Here is a 17,109-nt window from a genome sequence, read left to right as displayed (position 1 = left end):
TCATTTGGTCACCTTCTAGGTCAAGAAATTGCACAGTTTTCATAGTTTATACAGGGTTACTTTTTGAACTTCACAGCTCTGTTAGAAACTTGTCAGGGCAGAGATTTATTAGTCCTGAACTGGTAATGAGGGAAAAAAAACTCTGACTAATTAAATTCAGATAGATTAAATCACTGTTCTGAGTTCTCACATCTCATTGCACCACTAATCTCAGTTCTAGATCTCAAAGTTTGAACCCCTATAGTCCATATACTCTTATAATACTTAAAATATTATTCCTGCATGTTGTTCTACTTAGTCCTTGAACCAAGAGAAGCCCCAAAATGGAATCTCTAAAGAAGAAGCCAAAGTTACAGTTCTTTATCTGAGCATTCATTGCATCCCTACTAATTTATATTCTGGCATATTCTTTAAGATGATCTCAATTCTTGCTGGTGAGATGGTTTACTGAATCCCAGCCCTAACCAAATAAAAATGGCTTTGTTCCTTTGTAAGTTATAACCAAATGTGACTCAAAGCCATCTGGGAAATAATTCCCAAACAGTTCATAGGGTTGCACAATCTTGAGCAAAGTAAAAGGATTTGTTCCTGGCATTCTTGTGGCATAATTGATTTCTTAATTATGTAAAAGTTGCTTTCATGAGTTTGATACGTGCATTTGTAGGCCACGTTTGTGACTGAAAGGATTAAGATATTTATCCACCTCAATCTGGGCACATACAAAATACTCATTAATAGTTCTTTACAAATACATGTGAGGCAGTCCCCAGACTGATAAGATCATATTTCTCCATGCTTCATAGTTTGGCCACACAGTTAACAATAATGAGGCATCATAATTGGGCCAATGACACTTTACAAAAGATTAACATTAATTCTTGCCTCTGTGTTCCCTTTTTCAATTCCAGTCCAATATGCCAAGCACTGTGCTAAGTACCTTGCTCTACCCTGACACCTTAGTCCTCAACTGAATCACTTGCCGAACTTGCTAAAAATATATAGGTCTTGGCTCCAGCCTGGACGCTGATGGATCTGGGAAATTGGGTTTTTTTGTTTGTTTGTTTGTTTTTTAAGTTCTATGGGTGATTCAGATAATTCTGGTGAACCACCACTGCTTTATCTCATTTCTTCCCCAAAATCTTGAGATGTAGTCATCTCTGAGAAATTTTAAAGGAGGACAACAAGGAAGGAGCAAAAATAGCTTTGTAGGCCATTCTGTTCTGTCTTACTGTGATCATGAAGGTAGGAGGGTATTTCTGTATTCAGTTGATATTAATATATGAAGTCCTAAGCCTTCACCTCTTCTTTTCTCTGGTTCCTCTCTGCAGTCTCCTTTCAGCCTGCTTCAGGAATGAGCTTGTGGAGCCCCGGAGAGAAACTCCGAAACAGTCTGACGTCTTCTTTAGACATTCCAGCCCTCCCCACCGATCAGTGTACCCATAGACCCTTCCCCTCTGTATCTGTATTTTGAGCGTGTGTTTCCTGTGTTTCCATGTACCTGTATGTGTGTGTGTGTGTGTGTGTGTGTGTGTGTGTGTGTGTGCGCGCGCGCATGCACGCGTGCGCCTGGCCCTCGTAAGCAGAACTTGAAGACACTTTGGCTTAGAGACCCAACTGCTCAAAGGCATACAGCCACTAGTGAGAAAATCTTTTGAAGGGACTCAAAACTTTACAAGAAAGGACATTTTCCGCAGATTCTGCATCCTTAGATCTAGCACTGGGCAGTCAGGAACCCCTGTGTTTGTCTGTGAGCTTTATGTTTATCTTAGAAGGGAGGGGCTCAGGTTGGAAAGGGGGCATTAAGGTGTTTATTGGAACCCTTCTGTTACCTTCTGTTGTGTTTCTAAAACTCATAAAGAAGCTTTTGAGCAGGTCTCAAACTTAAGATATCTTTTTAAGAAAAGGAAAAAAAATTGTTATTGTCTGTACCTAAGAAAATTGTGGATGACTGAGAGCCTCAGGCCCTTTTAATGCTGGTCATGCAATAATATTGCAAATAGTCACACACTAAAGTGCCAAGTGTACTGCTGGGCAGAGATAATAATTACTATAAGTAGCTAATGTGGGGGATGTTCTTTTCTTCTTTTTGAGAGTTTGCATTTTTAGTATCCTCCCGTCGATATGCAGATAGAAAGTTCATTAACACTGTGTCAGGTACTACCACTGCCACTTTGTTGGCATCTGATATGACAGTCTTCCTTGCTCATGGAAATTCTGGGGTCCTCCCCCCAAAGCTGTTGTTAAGACCCCAAGGCAGAGAAACCTATTTTGTCATTTTAATAGGAGGGTAAAACCTCCTTAGTAAGATTATGCCAGGCAGATAGAGATTGTATTTTGACGGGCAAAATGGAGGTCAAAGTCCTCTCACTAAATCTATGACTCATTTGTTCATTGGAGTCCCTACCTCTCAGTCCTTCCACAAAACTAGCCATGTTGCTAATACTGTTCAAACTCCTTTGTCCAGGACACTTACATTTTATTTAAGTGATGTCCAAGTAGACAATCCAAGTGAAAATCAGCACTCCTGGTCTGAAACTTAAAGATAGAAAGACTAGTTGCCTTTTGGGTTTTTTTTTTTTTTTTGGCTAAAAACGTTTAAAGGATCTATTCCTTCCCATTTTACAAATGTGTTTTAAAAGAATAGTAAAAAGACTTGAAAAATCTCCCCCCACTTCTCCCCACACCAAGTCACCAGCCCTTTAGTCTGTGTCATCACAGTTATGATTTCTTGTTATTGAGGCTGTTGCTTTATGGATGTGTGATTTTAATTTTCAATAAACTTTTGCATCTTGGTTCATCTTACAGTTCTTCTTTTTCTGTCTCTCTTGCTATTTAATTCCTAACTCCTAGAATATTTCACATAAGTGCTTGAAGTTCCAGGTGTGAGTTTAAAGAACAAGAATAATTGGGGCACCTGGGTGGCTCAGTCGGTTGAGCGTATGACTTCGGCTCAGGTCGTGATCTCACAGTTCATGGGTTCGAGCCCTGCATCAGGCTCTGTTCTGAACGCTCAGAGCCTGGAGCCTGCTTCAGATACTGTGTCTCCCCGCCTCTCTGCCCCTCCCATGCTCATGCTCTGTCTCTCTCTGTTTCTCAATAATAAATAAATGTTAACAAAAAAAAATTTTAAAAAAGTGAACAAGAATAATTGAACAGTCTCTTTGGTTTGTCTCCACTTCTGTCAATATTTGGTGTTTTTATTTAAGATGCTCTGTACTAAGGTCCTCAGTTCTAAAAATAAGTTTCAATGCTGACACCAACTTGAGATATATTTTAGCCCTGTGGATGTTTAATGTCCAATATTAATGTAATTTGTCTACCTCTCTGAACAACTCTTGAGCTATATCTGAAATTGCCAAACTTAAACCAGATCCACATCCCAATCTATTAAATACTTCGGCTTCTGTGACATCAGCATTAGCAAATCTTTATCCAGAAATCTATAGTAGAACCAGTTGTCCAATTTTTTAAAATTACGCTATGTTCTAATCTTTGAATAATTGTTTTTAAAAGCTTCAAAAACACTTGTTCTGAATAAAAATAAGTTATCGAGTAGCTTGAAAAAATACTTAAAAAAATTATATTTGACACAAAAGTATGTTAGTAAAATCAGATGAGCTCATTAGTTGGCAAGGTCGTTTCAAATAGTTTTCCAGTTAACAAGTATGCTTAGATTTTTTTTTACATTTGCTTTTTTTTCACAAGTTTTTTTTCTTTCACTCCATTTTTATGCAAGTTTTTAATGCATGTATATAAATTTATATAAATTTACATATATTTACATATTTATATAAATGTATATATTTGAACTAATGGAAAATAGGGTGCAATGTCAGTTGATCTGTCTAGAGAATCAATGCTACCTTTTGTCTTTAGAAGCCGGATTATCCAGGGGTGCCTGGGTGGCTCAGTCGGTTAAGCCTCCGACTTTGGCTCAGGTCAGATCTCACATTTGTGGGTTCGAGCCCCGCATCAGGCTCTGTGCTGACAGCTAGCTCAGAGCCTGGAGCCTGCTTCCAGTTCTGTGTTTCCTTCTCTCTCTCTGCCCCTCCCCCTCTCATGCTCTGTCTCTCTTTGTACCAAAATAAATAAAACAATAAAAAAAAAAGTAAAAAAAAAAAAAAAGAAGAAGCCGGATTATCCAGCAGGAGGGTAAGTTTCCAGCCAGGGCAATGGTGGGCAAAATTTTGAGGAGGAACACCTACTTTTCTGATGTTACATGGCTTCCCTTTTTTTTTTAACTTCTTCACATAGGGGGTGTTTTGTTTTATCTTCATTATCTCTTTCCCCTCTCAAACTCTACACTACAGAACAAGTTTGCTGAACTAGATTTACCCTCAGATATCACCAACTTATACTGGAGAGTTGCTTTTTAATCAATAATGAAAGATTTAAGGCAAAAAAAAAAAGAATCCTTTGGTGGAATTCTAGGTATTTCCATCAAGATTGAGAAGATGACTTTGAATTTGTCTTTTCAAGAATTTGGACTCTTTACCATGGATATAGGTGCCAGGCTTGTAGTCAGGAAACCTGTGTTTTTCATCATGGATGAATTAAGGTCACTTATAGCTCTAAGATACTGAATTGTATGCTTAGCAATATACACAGTTGCCTGAGTTGTTAAAGTTAAGAACTAGGACTTGACTTTTCTAGAATTTCTCCTCAAAACTAGAATTACATGAAACATGCCTTTGCACATCTCTGTTATGTTGGATCCCTGCAAAAATCTAGAGAAAACAGCCTGAGGCTTATGCCTGGTTGTTTTTCTGAGGATTGCTACATTCCCACTTTTCTGGGTTTTGGGGTGTGTGTGTGTGTGTGTGTGTGTGCAAGCACACACACACACACACACACGCATGGTGGGGGGATGGAGGACGGTAAGAAACCCATCATGTCACAGATCCTATTGTCTTTGTAAACTTTTTCCTTCTCTTCAGATTCCTCAGTAATTCTTGGGACTGTCCACACAGTGACTGTGACATTATATGTGTAAAGGAAAAAGAAAAAGTGATGTTTTAAGACCTGTAAATTGGTCACAAATTTATTCAGCCTTTCTCCCTTTTCCACAGCACATAGAGCATATCAGAATACTCCTTATATTTCATTGTATCTCAAACATTGAAAATTTAATAAACAGACTACCCTGACCTTGCTCCCTGTGGCTGTAAAACTCTCTCCCACAGTAAAGGAAAGGCAATCAGAATTTCTGACTTTTTTTGCACTCTATCCCGACGTATCCACTCACTCTAATTCCTGAATTTGTTCAAGTAAATTCTTGCCACCTTCTCCTGTTAATTATTTTTTTTATTTTTTAAAAACTTATTTATGATTGAGAAACAGTGAGAGACAGAGCATGAGCAGGGAAGGGACAGAGAAAGAGGGAGACACAGAATCTGAAGCAGGCTCCAGGCTCTGAGCTGTCAGCACAGAGCCTGATGTGGGGCTCGAACCCACAAACTGCACGATCATGACCTGAGCAGAAGATGGATGTTTAACCAACTGAGCCACTCAGGTGCTCCTGTTAATTATTAAACTGATACCTCTCATCCCCTTAACCACACACTAGAGTATTAAACATTTGGTCCTGAGGGCAAGAGTGAAAAGAACCAAAGTTTCTTGAGTACTTACAAATTACAGGACAATGTTCAGGGCTCTTACACAATCTAATTTAATATTAAAAAATATATAATACATTTTATTTATTTTTTTTAAATTAGTTTCACAAATCTGTTATTATTGGGCAGGCCATGATCTTGATTTTGGCTCAGGTCATGATCTCAGGGTTCATGGACTCGAGTACTGTGTTGGGCTCTGCACTGACAGTGTAGAGCCTGCTTGGAATTCTCTCCCTCCCCCTTTCTTTCTCTCTGCCCCTCCCCTCTTGCATGCATGGGCTCACTCTTTCTCTCAAAATAAATAAACTTAAAAGAAAAAAACCTATTATTATTGTTGTTGTTTGATAAAGAGAGGGAGTACATGAGTGAGGGAGAGGGGGCAGAAGGAGAGACAGAGAGAGAGAGAAAGAGAGAGAACCTTCAGCAAATTTTACCCTCAGGAAAGAGACCCAAGTAGGGATCAATCCTATGACTCTGGGATCATGACCTGAGCCGAAATCACAATTCAGATGCTCAACTGACTAAGCCACTCAGGCGCCCCTCTAATATTTTTTAAATCGAAGTATAGTTGACATATTAGTTTCAGGGGTACAACATAGTGATTTGACATTTATATACATTAAGTGTAGTCACCATCTGTCACTGGACGAAGTTATTACAGTATTATTGACTGTGTTCCCTATGCTGTGCTTTGCATCCATGTGACATTTATCTTATAACTGGAAATTAATCCCCTTCACCTACTTAGCTCCTTCCTCCAATCCTCGTTCCCTCTGACAACTACCAGTTTGTTCTATCTACTTATGAATCTAATTTTGTTTTGTTTGTTCATTTATTTTACTTTTAGATTCCACATATAAGTAAAATCATACAATGTTTTTTTTCTATATGACTTATTTCACTCTGCATAATACCCTCTAGGTCCATTCATGTTGTCACAAATGGCAAGATCTCCTTCTTTTTTATGTCTGAGTAATATGCCATTGTATAAATGCCAAATCTATATCCACTCATATATCGATGGACTGTTAGGCTGTTTCCATATTATTCCATGTTAGTCTTCATAGCAGCTCTTCTAGAATGAGTATAATACCTGTCCTATAGATAAAGAAAATAAGACTCAAGAGACTTGCATAACATCCAACATCAATTAATTTGTGTCAGATCTAGAAGATGAACCTGGGTGTTTTGGTTGACTCAAAATTCATGTTCCTTCTTTGTTCATCTATGGCTTTTGAGCCACCTTCCTAAAATAGTTTAGGCTACTCATAATAAATGACCTAATAAAATGGCCAAACATAAAGACCTCAAAAAGAAACAGAGAAGGGAAATGTAATAGGATTTGGAAGAAGGCATTTATTATACTAGAGCATCCAGGAAAAATGCAAAGCTTTGAACAATATTTTTATTCTCCTAAAGTTGGACATTAATGGTTCAAACAATGGTTCTATTAGCTCTTGCTTGATATTTGACTTATTTGGAGCATTGAAAGAAATAGAGAGAGATCTATTTAGGCTACAGAAGACCAACCTACCTCTGGAGTCTGAACAACTCTTAGGTCCTTTGTTGTGGGAAAAAAATAGGAAAAGAAGCACCTGGCAAAGCATCTCTTGGCCACTTTGCCCTGGGATTTCTGAACTTTGTTAGGGATTTACAAATGTTCCTAAGTATATCCAAAGCACTAACTCTTAATGCAAGCCTTCCACACAGGAATGGAATGGATATGATGATACTTGGGGGAACTGACTTTGCTATGTCCCTTGCCCCCTACCGTATCTCAGTGTCCCACATTTCTCTTAACACTTCCCCCATTTCTTGATTCTGTAATGCATACTACTGTCTTATTTCTGGGAAGTTACCACAGAATAAAAGAAAAACTCTTGGTGTTGGAACCAGGAGACCTCTCAACTCACTGTTTAGTAACGTGTGACTCATGCCTGTTTATTCTTATTTACACATATGTAAAATAGGCATAATAATTTCTGCCCATCCATGCCCTGCCAACCATGTTCTCCCCCAGAGGGATGTGAAAATCATTTGGAAAATTGGTAAAGGAGAGCTAAGGAACCTGAAGTGCCTTGCAATTGGGAGGGTTTCTTATGTAAAGACCTGTTTATACAACATAGAACTATAAATGTGAGTTCTTAAAAAGATCTAGAGAGAAAAAACAATGCCCTTCTACCATAAATTCAGTAATTGTAGAACACAGCTGAAGTGTTAATTGTGCAGCCATTGTCATACTTATGCAAACAGGCATACAGCATGCTGTTTGAATTCCTCTAGCTGTGCCTCTTCACAGATGAGGAATGGAGCCTTCCCTGTTCTGTGGAATAATGGAGAATGCAGAATGGTGGCTTCATGTACCAAAGGTAGTACTACTATAGCACTCAGGTGCTAGAGTCACCTTTCATTACTCTGTCAAACATTATTGTACATGTTTGGAATTAGGTACATTTATAGAGCCTTCAAAATTGTGTGTGTGTGTATTCCTAAAGGTGAACATATAGGTGTCCATATATAGGTGGACATATAAATAAATATATATTTATTTTCCTAAAGGTGTGTGTATGTATATATATAATATTACACATACTCAAAAATTTCTCTCTTTATAAATAATATATATAATTTATGTATATAATAGAGAGTTATATATAGAGAGAGATAAAGTTTTATATACATGTATATATAAAATAAAATATAAAGAAACATTTTTTACCCTCTCTTCTCTACTATAAAAAATATGGCTGCAGGAAGGAGACAAACAGGAAAAAATAATGTACTTTGTTTGAAGATTATAAAAGAGGAGTTTTACCACCATAGTTTCGAAACATGCTTAAGCCTAACCTTCATTCTGTGGTTATAATAATTACTCACTGTAAATGCTATATAACCTATAAAATTCTTCCTCACCTTCTCTTTTCCAGTTCCCACCACAGCCTTATAAGGTAGGTTGGATTATTATCCCCGTGTATTCACTACTATATGAGCTTCTCACAGATGGGACTGTTTCTTACTATTTTTCTACCTCTAGCATCCAATTTGAGCAAGCGTGTATGTATTTAATTTGTATAGTTTTCTTGAGAGAAAACAAAAGCAAAGATGTTTGGTGGCCCACATAAGGACTTATAAATTCTAATATATGCTAGAGGAAGTCTTAAACTTTGGTTTTCTGATGCTATATCCTGCTCTGATGGTCACAGATATTGCTAGTTCTGTAATCAGAGAAAAAGTGAGGAATGACAGTCAGGTAGGGAGTATCATACGTAATATGATGTATAGAATGAAAAGCCAATCCCAGTAAATTTCCAAATTGAAGTTATGCTAAATGGACATTTTTTGTTGGTCTTTGTCTCCTATGAGACTTGTCAAAAATCAACAGAAGAGTTGTTTGGGCTCCAGGCTTCTCCTGTGTAGAGAGGCTGTTGGCATCCCCATGGCTTCTCATGGCCCATGAACACCTAAGCTGAGAAAGCACATTTCCATGTTGGGGCCTCTGCATTACAGCAGGGTGTGTTGCCAAATTCTTGCTTTGATTGTCTTTGTAGTTATTTTCTGTATATCCCATCTGGCCTAGGAAGCTACCTACAATGGGCCTCCATTGCAATTTGAAATTGGCATCTTCACGTCTTTCCTAAGCCTTTGGGTCTTCACTGACTTCTATTGCCTTATTGACTTTCAAACTTGTTGAAGGCCCAGAGAGTGCAAAGAAATGGAGAAAAAATATAATAGAGGTAAAAAGAAGATGCAGTTATTTTTTCTCTCACCAAAGAGGTTCTTTAAGAAGATATGCAACTCTGTAGTCTATAAATTCAGGAGAAATATGACTTGATGATAGCATTGCAATCTCTCCCTAGTTGAAAAACAATTCTCAGATGGCAACAAATAACTTCTTGTCATAGGTTCTGGAGGGATATTTTCACAAATGTGTAGTTCGAGGCCACATTTCAGTTTGAGACCTACGGGATCTGACCAGTCCGCCCTGTTCAGTGTCACCTGCTCACCATCATTGCCATGTTTGTGTTCCCAGGACCTCCATGCAGTCTCAGTCTTCATACGGTAACAGCTCTCCACCTCTCAACAAAATGAACAGCATGAACAAGCTACCTTCTGTGAGCCAGCTCATCAACCCTCAGCAGCGCAACGCCCTCACTCCTACCACCATTCCTGATGGCATGGGAGCCAACAGTAAGAGCATCTCCCTTTAGCTGTGCCATAAGGGTCCGCAGGGCTAGTGCAGAGGAGGACTGCATTCTGGGGTGGGAGAGAGGCTTGCTCTTAAGCTGAGGAATGGCACAGTGGGACAGAACAGATCACAGTCTAATGGCTTAAGTTCTTCATGGTGAACTTTTCATCGCTTTCAGAGTATATGGTTCATTACAAAGCACATTGGTAGAGACAGAGGAGGCTGTTCCTTCAGCAGGGAAAAGACTCTGTGAAAACAACCATGCACTTCCTGTCAACCTGGTTGGGGACCCACCTCCTACATCCTTTGAGATAGTAAAAAGGAAATATATCCAACACGTGGGAAGTAGCATGGTGTGGTAGACTTAAAGTCTAGAGAGAGAGAGATTGTCATCTGGACTCTATGGCAGTGCTAGCTGTGCAACTTTGGACAAGTCACCTCTCTGCTAAAAAGCTCAGTTTCCATTCATAAGAATATCCCTCTGCTAACATCTTATGATTGTGTGTACCTGTGATCTTGGCCTTCTCATTTTGTCTACTCTGTCCTATATACAGTCATTAAGGAATTGACATAGAGAAAGGAGTCTCCCTTTTACTTATTCACCCACAGATTACTCACATCAACTAAGTATAAATGTGAGAGGCAATGTGAAAATTGGGCCTCCAAATGCGTGATGATTGCTATACAGCTTTGCAGTAAATGGAATTATCCACTAGAACCAAATCTAGCAAAGTGGATATCCAAACTAGAGAAAATCAAAGGGACGATAAAAATGCAGAAGGATGTATATATAATAAGGATGCAGAAGCCTAAACACTATACAAGTCTCCTATAGTGCCCCTCATAAAATAATGCCTCAGTCTGTCCTTTGAAATCCTTCATTATTCTGATCAAGCCTATAAACCTGCATTTCAGTATTACCTTGAAGACACTAGGGTTTTTGTGGGTTTCGTTTTGTTTTTCTTTTTGTTTTTTTTTTTTTTTTTTGTAAAGTTGAAGGAAGCTACAATTGTGACTCTCTGTGGTCTGATAGCAACCATTCAGGTTTAAATGAGATAGAGCTGTAAGTGGTATGGATGCCTGGCTTGGTAACAAAGATTTTAGAACCAAACTGCTGTCTCACTTGTGATAAATTCATCCTAAGGCTCCAAACCTCACCCCAGACAGGTACAGGTCTGCTACTCTGACAGTAAAAGGAAAACGTGCCTTTATTTATTTTTTTTACTATATTTTCTCTCTTGTGACATCTTAGAGTCTGTTTGTTCCTTCGTGTTTGTGTAATTTATAGTTTGCCTATTTTTTCTTTATACTTTACAGTTTTTTTTTTGTTTTCATCAGCAAAGTCAGAGGGGAAAGTGATAGGATAAAATAAACCTATGCTCTTTAGAGAGCTAGTTAGTGGCAGAGGCCTTTCCTTTTGAGGCTATTGCTATTCACTAAAATAAAAACAAATTGCATTAATCTTTTTGTAGATATGTTCTTTGTTTTTGACCTGAAGACAAAATTTGATTCATAAATATTGTCCATATTAAGCTTTTCTTCTCTATAGGTGGATGTTTCCAGTTTGTAGGTTAGTAAAAAACCAATCAGTGTTGCTAGTGTCTCTGAATACAATCCAGAAATGGACCATAAGAAAGAGCTGGAACCTTTTATTTCATTCTTGCTTAATAGGCTTATGGTTCTCAAATACTGCAATAAATCCTCCAGTCCCCAAACAAACATTCCAGAGGTCATTCTCATTCACAGATCTGTTTATTTGTTCACTGAACCTCAGTTTACTCAGCACATGATCTCTGCCGGGCAATGTGCTAGGGCCTGTGGGGATCAAGACATGTACGAGGTCTAATGTCCCTGCTTAAGGAGTTAGGCTAGCGAGGGAGACAGAAATATAATCCGTGAAGGCAAATGCAAAGAGGAGTAGATTAACCTCAGGAGTAATGTGTGGTTGGACAGACCGTTAGAAGTAGAGAAAGAAGTAGGGGGAAATTGTCCTAAGAGCTTGTGCAGAGGTCAAGCAGTGTGTAATTAGTTTGGAGTTTGGTGAATGTTTTGTTCTGTTGGATGAGACATAGAGTGCTTAAGGGGTACAGTGAGAGAGAAGACTGAAAAGTAAGGCAGGTGAATTAGGCCCCTGGTAACATTAAGCCAGGCAAGATGGACCACTGGGAAGCTGGTACTGATGATGGCAGTAACCCTCTCTGTTCCTCCTGCTTCTGTTCAGTTCCTATGATGGGCACCCACATGCCAATGGCTGGAGACATGAATGGACTCAGCCCCACCCAGGCCCTCCCTCCCCCACTCTCCATGCCATCCACCTCCCACTGCACTCCCCCACCTCCGTACCCCACAGATTGCAGCCTTGTCAGGTGAGTCCACGCCATGTGCCCCCGGGGGCCTGTCCTCAGCAACTCTGGGTGGTGGAGGGCGGACACTCTCAGAGTTCATTACACAGTTGGGGAATAAAGAGAGCAGCCCTTCCTATTGTGGATGTTCAGCACCGTCATCGCTGATCTGTGGAGTGGTCAGCAGTGTTTAATCAAGGAAAAGCACACTAATCCATATAGGGAAAAGTGAAAATGTGAGTTTATAGGCATATCGCTTGTCATGCCTGTTTCCCCTCATCTTCACTTACCCTCTTCCTCCTCCCTCACAGTTTTATATGGTCAGTTGTGGCCTTCAAAGTGGTGCTCAGGGCTGGGGATCCAAGAAGGGCAGTAAACTTGCTATCTCGCTCCCTTTCCCATTCTCCAGGACTCTTAGCTCTCAGCCACCATGGCCTCGTTATGTTGGAGTGGGATGTCCATAAAGTTTTAATGTTTTAATGCAAAGATGACAGGGTCTTTCAAGAAGCCGATGGCCAGTGCTGCTTTGCCATATGCAAAGCAGGACCGTTCAAGGCAAGGAGGTTCAGATAGCCACAAGAAAGAAATGTGTGAAGCCTGATAGATCTTTTCCCACAGAGGTGAAGAGTGAGTGCCAATCCACACCTAGTGCATATTGTCTGCCCCTGCTTCATGTGCAGAATGACCCTTTCATTTGGCTGTCAGAACAATGTGTGTTGATCCCATGTGATTGATGCGACAATCCTAAGCAGTGTCAGAGAGATGGCAAGGCATGTGGTTCATGCCACCCCACCTGTGGCTCTGTGATGGTGGCATCACCATTCTGAGACCAGCACCAGAAAGGAGGGGTCTGTATTCTAAGGAGGACATAAATCAGAATGCATGAAAGATTTCCTAGTAGAGTAGCCTCCAATTTTTCTTAGCCACATGAACGACTCTCTAAAACCCCAAAGACAACGCAATTCAAGTACAGATGCTCTTTTTGAAGTGAAGAGGCAGGAGGCAAGAGCGCTGGGAACCTGACCACTGGGCTCCTTCCTTTCACCCCCCTGCAATGGCTCGTAAGGCACTTATCTACACAGAACCCCTAGAATTCCACCAATCACCTTTTGGCAATCACTGCTCTTCAGGAATCTTCTGAGTTGATTTTAATTTCTATAGATATAAAGTTCAAGTCATTAACCATCCCCAAACCTCAATTCCAAGGCCTCCGTATGTTTCATCTGCCCCTAGTCTCTCCTGTAGGGCATCCCAGGGCAATAATGTTGGATTTTCCTTTATCTCGCCAATGCAGTTGGGGTGAACTTTCTGTTTCTGTTTCCTCCTTCCTCTTCCCTCCTCCCTCTGCAGTTTCTTAGCGAGGTTGGGCTGTTCATCATGTCTGGACTATTTCACGACCCAGGGGCTGACCACCATCTATCAGATTGAGCATTACTCCATGGATGTAAGTAACTGTTAGACTTTTCTCTTGAGTTTTTTTCTTATTTCCTCCCACTGGTGACATCCACCTCATAGTTCAGTTCCCCTCGGTTTTAAAATTTGTTATCATATCCTCAGTCCCCAAATTTGGTGGAAACCATTGCCGTATTAGAGATTCCCAGACCTTAGTGTACATACATGACAAGTTTAGTGGTCAGTCTTCCTTGGTTTGTCTGATCAGCCAGTAATTGTCTATTACAAACATACTATATTCATAATGGGAAAGAGAATTACCACCTAATTCCCACCTCCAAGAAATTTGTAATCTTGAAAGAATTCAGAGAACTTTTTATATATTTTCATTAATCAGTATGATACCCCAGGGAAGCTAGCAGGAATCAGATGATATTATCCTCACTTTAAATCATGGAGAGACAACAATATAATCATTTGCATGGTGAGCTGATGACAGAACTAAGAATAGAGTCCTAAGGTGGAGGCTTCTGGTCTTTAATGCTGTTAACTGGCTTCTTCTGCCTTTCCTTAAAGTAGGAAGTTAAGGAGGATTCAGCCATTCCTCTCAATCAGAACTATATGTTCCCTCATTTTCCATTCTATCAGAATAGGGCCAAGCCATCCCTGATCATTGAGAAAAATCACTGGTCATGGGTCAAATACCATCCATGCTTTTTAGGAATAATAAGACTTTGGTTTAACACTTTGCCTCTCTGAGCCTCAGTTTATTAAACTGCATTCAAAATCACTCCCTCTGGCTTTGATACTCTTTGTCTTTTGGAGCAAGCTGATGGAAAGGGATGTGTGTGTGTGTGTGTGTGTGTGTGTGTGTGTGTGTGTGTGTTTGCATGTGCACACGTGCACTTCCTACACCACTTCTTGAACTGCTCACATGGGAGCTTGCATTGTTCTGGCTTACAGCAATCTGATTTTCCTTCCAGGCTTCTCTTCATGCTGCTCTCTTTGGGGTTTACTATCCTCTCTTCCAGTTTCCAGAGGGCCCTCTGCACTAGTGGAAGAAGATACTCTCTGCTTCTACTGCTGCTGGTGTAGTTGGGATCTCTTCTTTCCCCTCCTTGAGCACCGATGCTAGAGATGTCCCTGCAGCACGAGGATGCCCCAGCCCTTGTGATGACCGGTATATGCTGCACCACCCCTGTGCCCAGCCCTGTCCACCCTACACATCACTCTGGCTGCTGTTCCCTGATGGAGTACACTATAAGTGCAAACTATAGAGAAAGCTTTAGTAGTAAGTTTCAACAGGTTTCCAGTAATTTTACAATGATGCCCATCCATTGAGGAAAAGAGAGTTGCTGTTTCTTTGACAGTTCTACATGATAGAACAGGGAATTTGTCCCTTCCCATTTTTTTTTTTTAGAATTATGCCATCCACTTGTTCCCTGTCCTCACTGGGGAATATGTCAGGATGCTTCCTTGGCTATTAGGATCTGCATATGTTCTCCACAAGTCCATCTTTGTTGGTGTTGGTTAGGTCTTGTGCCAGTCTCTGGACTACAGCTTCCTTACCTGTCATAATTAAAATCTATCCAGAGAATCGTGAAGACTTAGGAGTCCAGTTTACAGAGTTAGGGTCTTATTGAGAGTTACAGAAGATAAAGAGTTATACTTATTCATCCCCATGCGGATTGCCTTCTTTATGGTGTATTCTGCCAGAATGGGAAATCAGAGTGCCCATACTACAAACTTCCAAACTGGGAACAATTGAGAAGCTATCTCATTTCTTCCTCCTTGCCTCAGCTTCTTCCATCTCATTACTGGAAACAGAATCTTCTTTTCCACCTTGTCTTTCAATACCTGTCTGAGTCATTTGGCATCCCTTTCTGGAAAAAGAATGTGGTTCCATTTGGGAGTTTTCTTAAGTATCCCCTCTAAGATGCCAGGATGGGTTAGTAATAATTTAATATGGTAATAATGCAAATCATTAAGACTTAGATAGTGTGCCTTATAATTGGCCAAATACTTCCACATCCATAATCACATGTGAGCCCACAATGTGTGTTGATGTAAAAAGGAATTTGATCCCATTTTATCAATGAGGAAACTGAGGCCAGTAGGGAAACAGTGACTTGATGAAAGTCTAGAGCCATTCAGTGACAGAATAAGAACCTCTGTCAAGGTCATCTTACCCTAAACACACTGTTCTTTCTACCCACCATGCTGCTCCATAAAAAAAAAAAAAAGAAATAATAGAGAGCCATCACTGAAACAAGTTAATAAAGAGATAATGCAGATAAATATAAGAGATGTCACCACAGATAGGTAAGCTTGAGCATATTTGTAATACCCTCTACCCCCATTTATAGAGCATGGATGCATACTCTGCATTTGGGCACCCTGGTTTATCCAAACACCAAGAGATCTTCTGGCCATTAGGGCAGTTTTAGGCTTGAAAGCTGTCCTGAGTCCCCATTTCATTTACTTAGTTGTGTAACTTCCAATTTAACCTCTCTGAATTTCTGCTTTCCGACCTATAAGCAGGTGCATTAGTATTTACCTCTAGTCTGACCATTAAATGAGATCATGTATGTAAAATAATTAGTTCAGTGCCTGGTATATAAAGAGTGTTCATTACCTATTAGTAAACTTTTTTTCTCATCTACTCATTGAGCTGTGGTGATGTTGCATTGATATCTCTCTTCTAGTCACCAGATCCAGGTAGATAAGAATTAGATGGTACCTTTATCTTATGTTTTTGTTTTAGGATTTTTGCCCTCTGATCTAACTATCCCTACTTTGCCAGTAAAAAGACAGACCAGTAGAGAGTAAGTGGGGTGTTATCCACAGGCAGAAATGGCACCTCAAGACTGTGCCTTTTGCTTAGTTACATATAATGACAAAGATTGTCAGAGAATTTTATTTTCCAATTTAGATATCATGAATTCAAAACAGTTACCTCAGAACACTGGGGAATGATAAAATGACGTGGACTAAATTGTCAGCATGTCCCTTTGTCCTAAATCTCCCTGCTTCCCTTCTCTATCACACAGGATTTGGCAAGTCTAAAAATCCCTGAGCAATTCAGACATGCCATCTGGAAGGGCATCCTGGACCACCGGCAGCTCCACGACTTCTCCTCCCCTCCCCACCTCCTGAGGACCCCAAGTGGTGCCTCTACCGTCAGCGTGGGCTCCAGTGAGACCCGGGGTGAGCGCGTTATTGACGCTGTGCGCTTCACCCTGCGCCAGACCATCTCCTTCCCACCCCGCGATGAGTGGAATGACTTCAACTTCGACATGGATGCTCGTCGCAACAAGCAACAGCGCATCAAAGAAGAGGGGGAGTGAGCATCACCTTGTGAACTCTTCTCATCCTCTCCTCATCTGTCTGTCTCCCTACAAGGCTCTAGTGCTTGACCTTCAAAGCCTTCTCCCTAGCTCTTCTCCTTCCTCTTCTCACTCTGGTTTCTTAAGGGAAGAAGAAGTAAGAGGCTCCCATTGATTTAATGTCCAACCTGGCATCTGATTCTGATTCTGGCTTTAAGCCTTCAAATCTATTGCTTGCAGGACTGAAG

General features: G+C 40.3%; 1 protein-coding gene across 4 annotated transcripts in view; it reads left to right on the top strand.

The window, feature by feature from the left end:
• Positions 1–16,882, top strand: part of TP63 (tumor protein p63) — a 222,147-nt gene extending 205,265 nt beyond the window's left edge. For 2 of the 4 annotated variants that reach the window (XM_029939639.1, XM_029939640.1), the window contains exons 11-14: positions 9,646–9,803; positions 12,023–12,167; positions 13,494–13,587; positions 16,586–16,882. In XM_029939639.1, coding sequence (XP_029795499.1) covers positions 9,646–9,803; positions 12,023–12,167; positions 13,494–13,587; positions 16,586–16,882 — 694 coding nt within the window. Of the gene's footprint in view, positions 1–1,328; positions 1,444–9,645; positions 9,804–12,022; positions 12,168–13,493; positions 13,588–16,585 lie in introns of those variants that run through there. The other 2 variants (XM_029939641.1, XM_029939643.1) reach the window with 2 other exon arrangements.
• The last annotated feature ends 227 nt before the right edge of the window (positions 16,883–17,109 follow it).

The sequence above is a fragment of the Suricata suricatta genome, chromosome 5, assembly GCF_006229205.1.
Source record: "Suricata suricatta isolate VVHF042 chromosome 5, meerkat_22Aug2017_6uvM2_HiC, whole genome shotgun sequence".
In the NCBI taxonomy this organism is placed as follows: domain Eukaryota; kingdom Metazoa; phylum Chordata; class Mammalia; order Carnivora; family Herpestidae; genus Suricata; species Suricata suricatta.
This window is presented reverse-complemented; position numbering and strand designations above follow the sequence as displayed.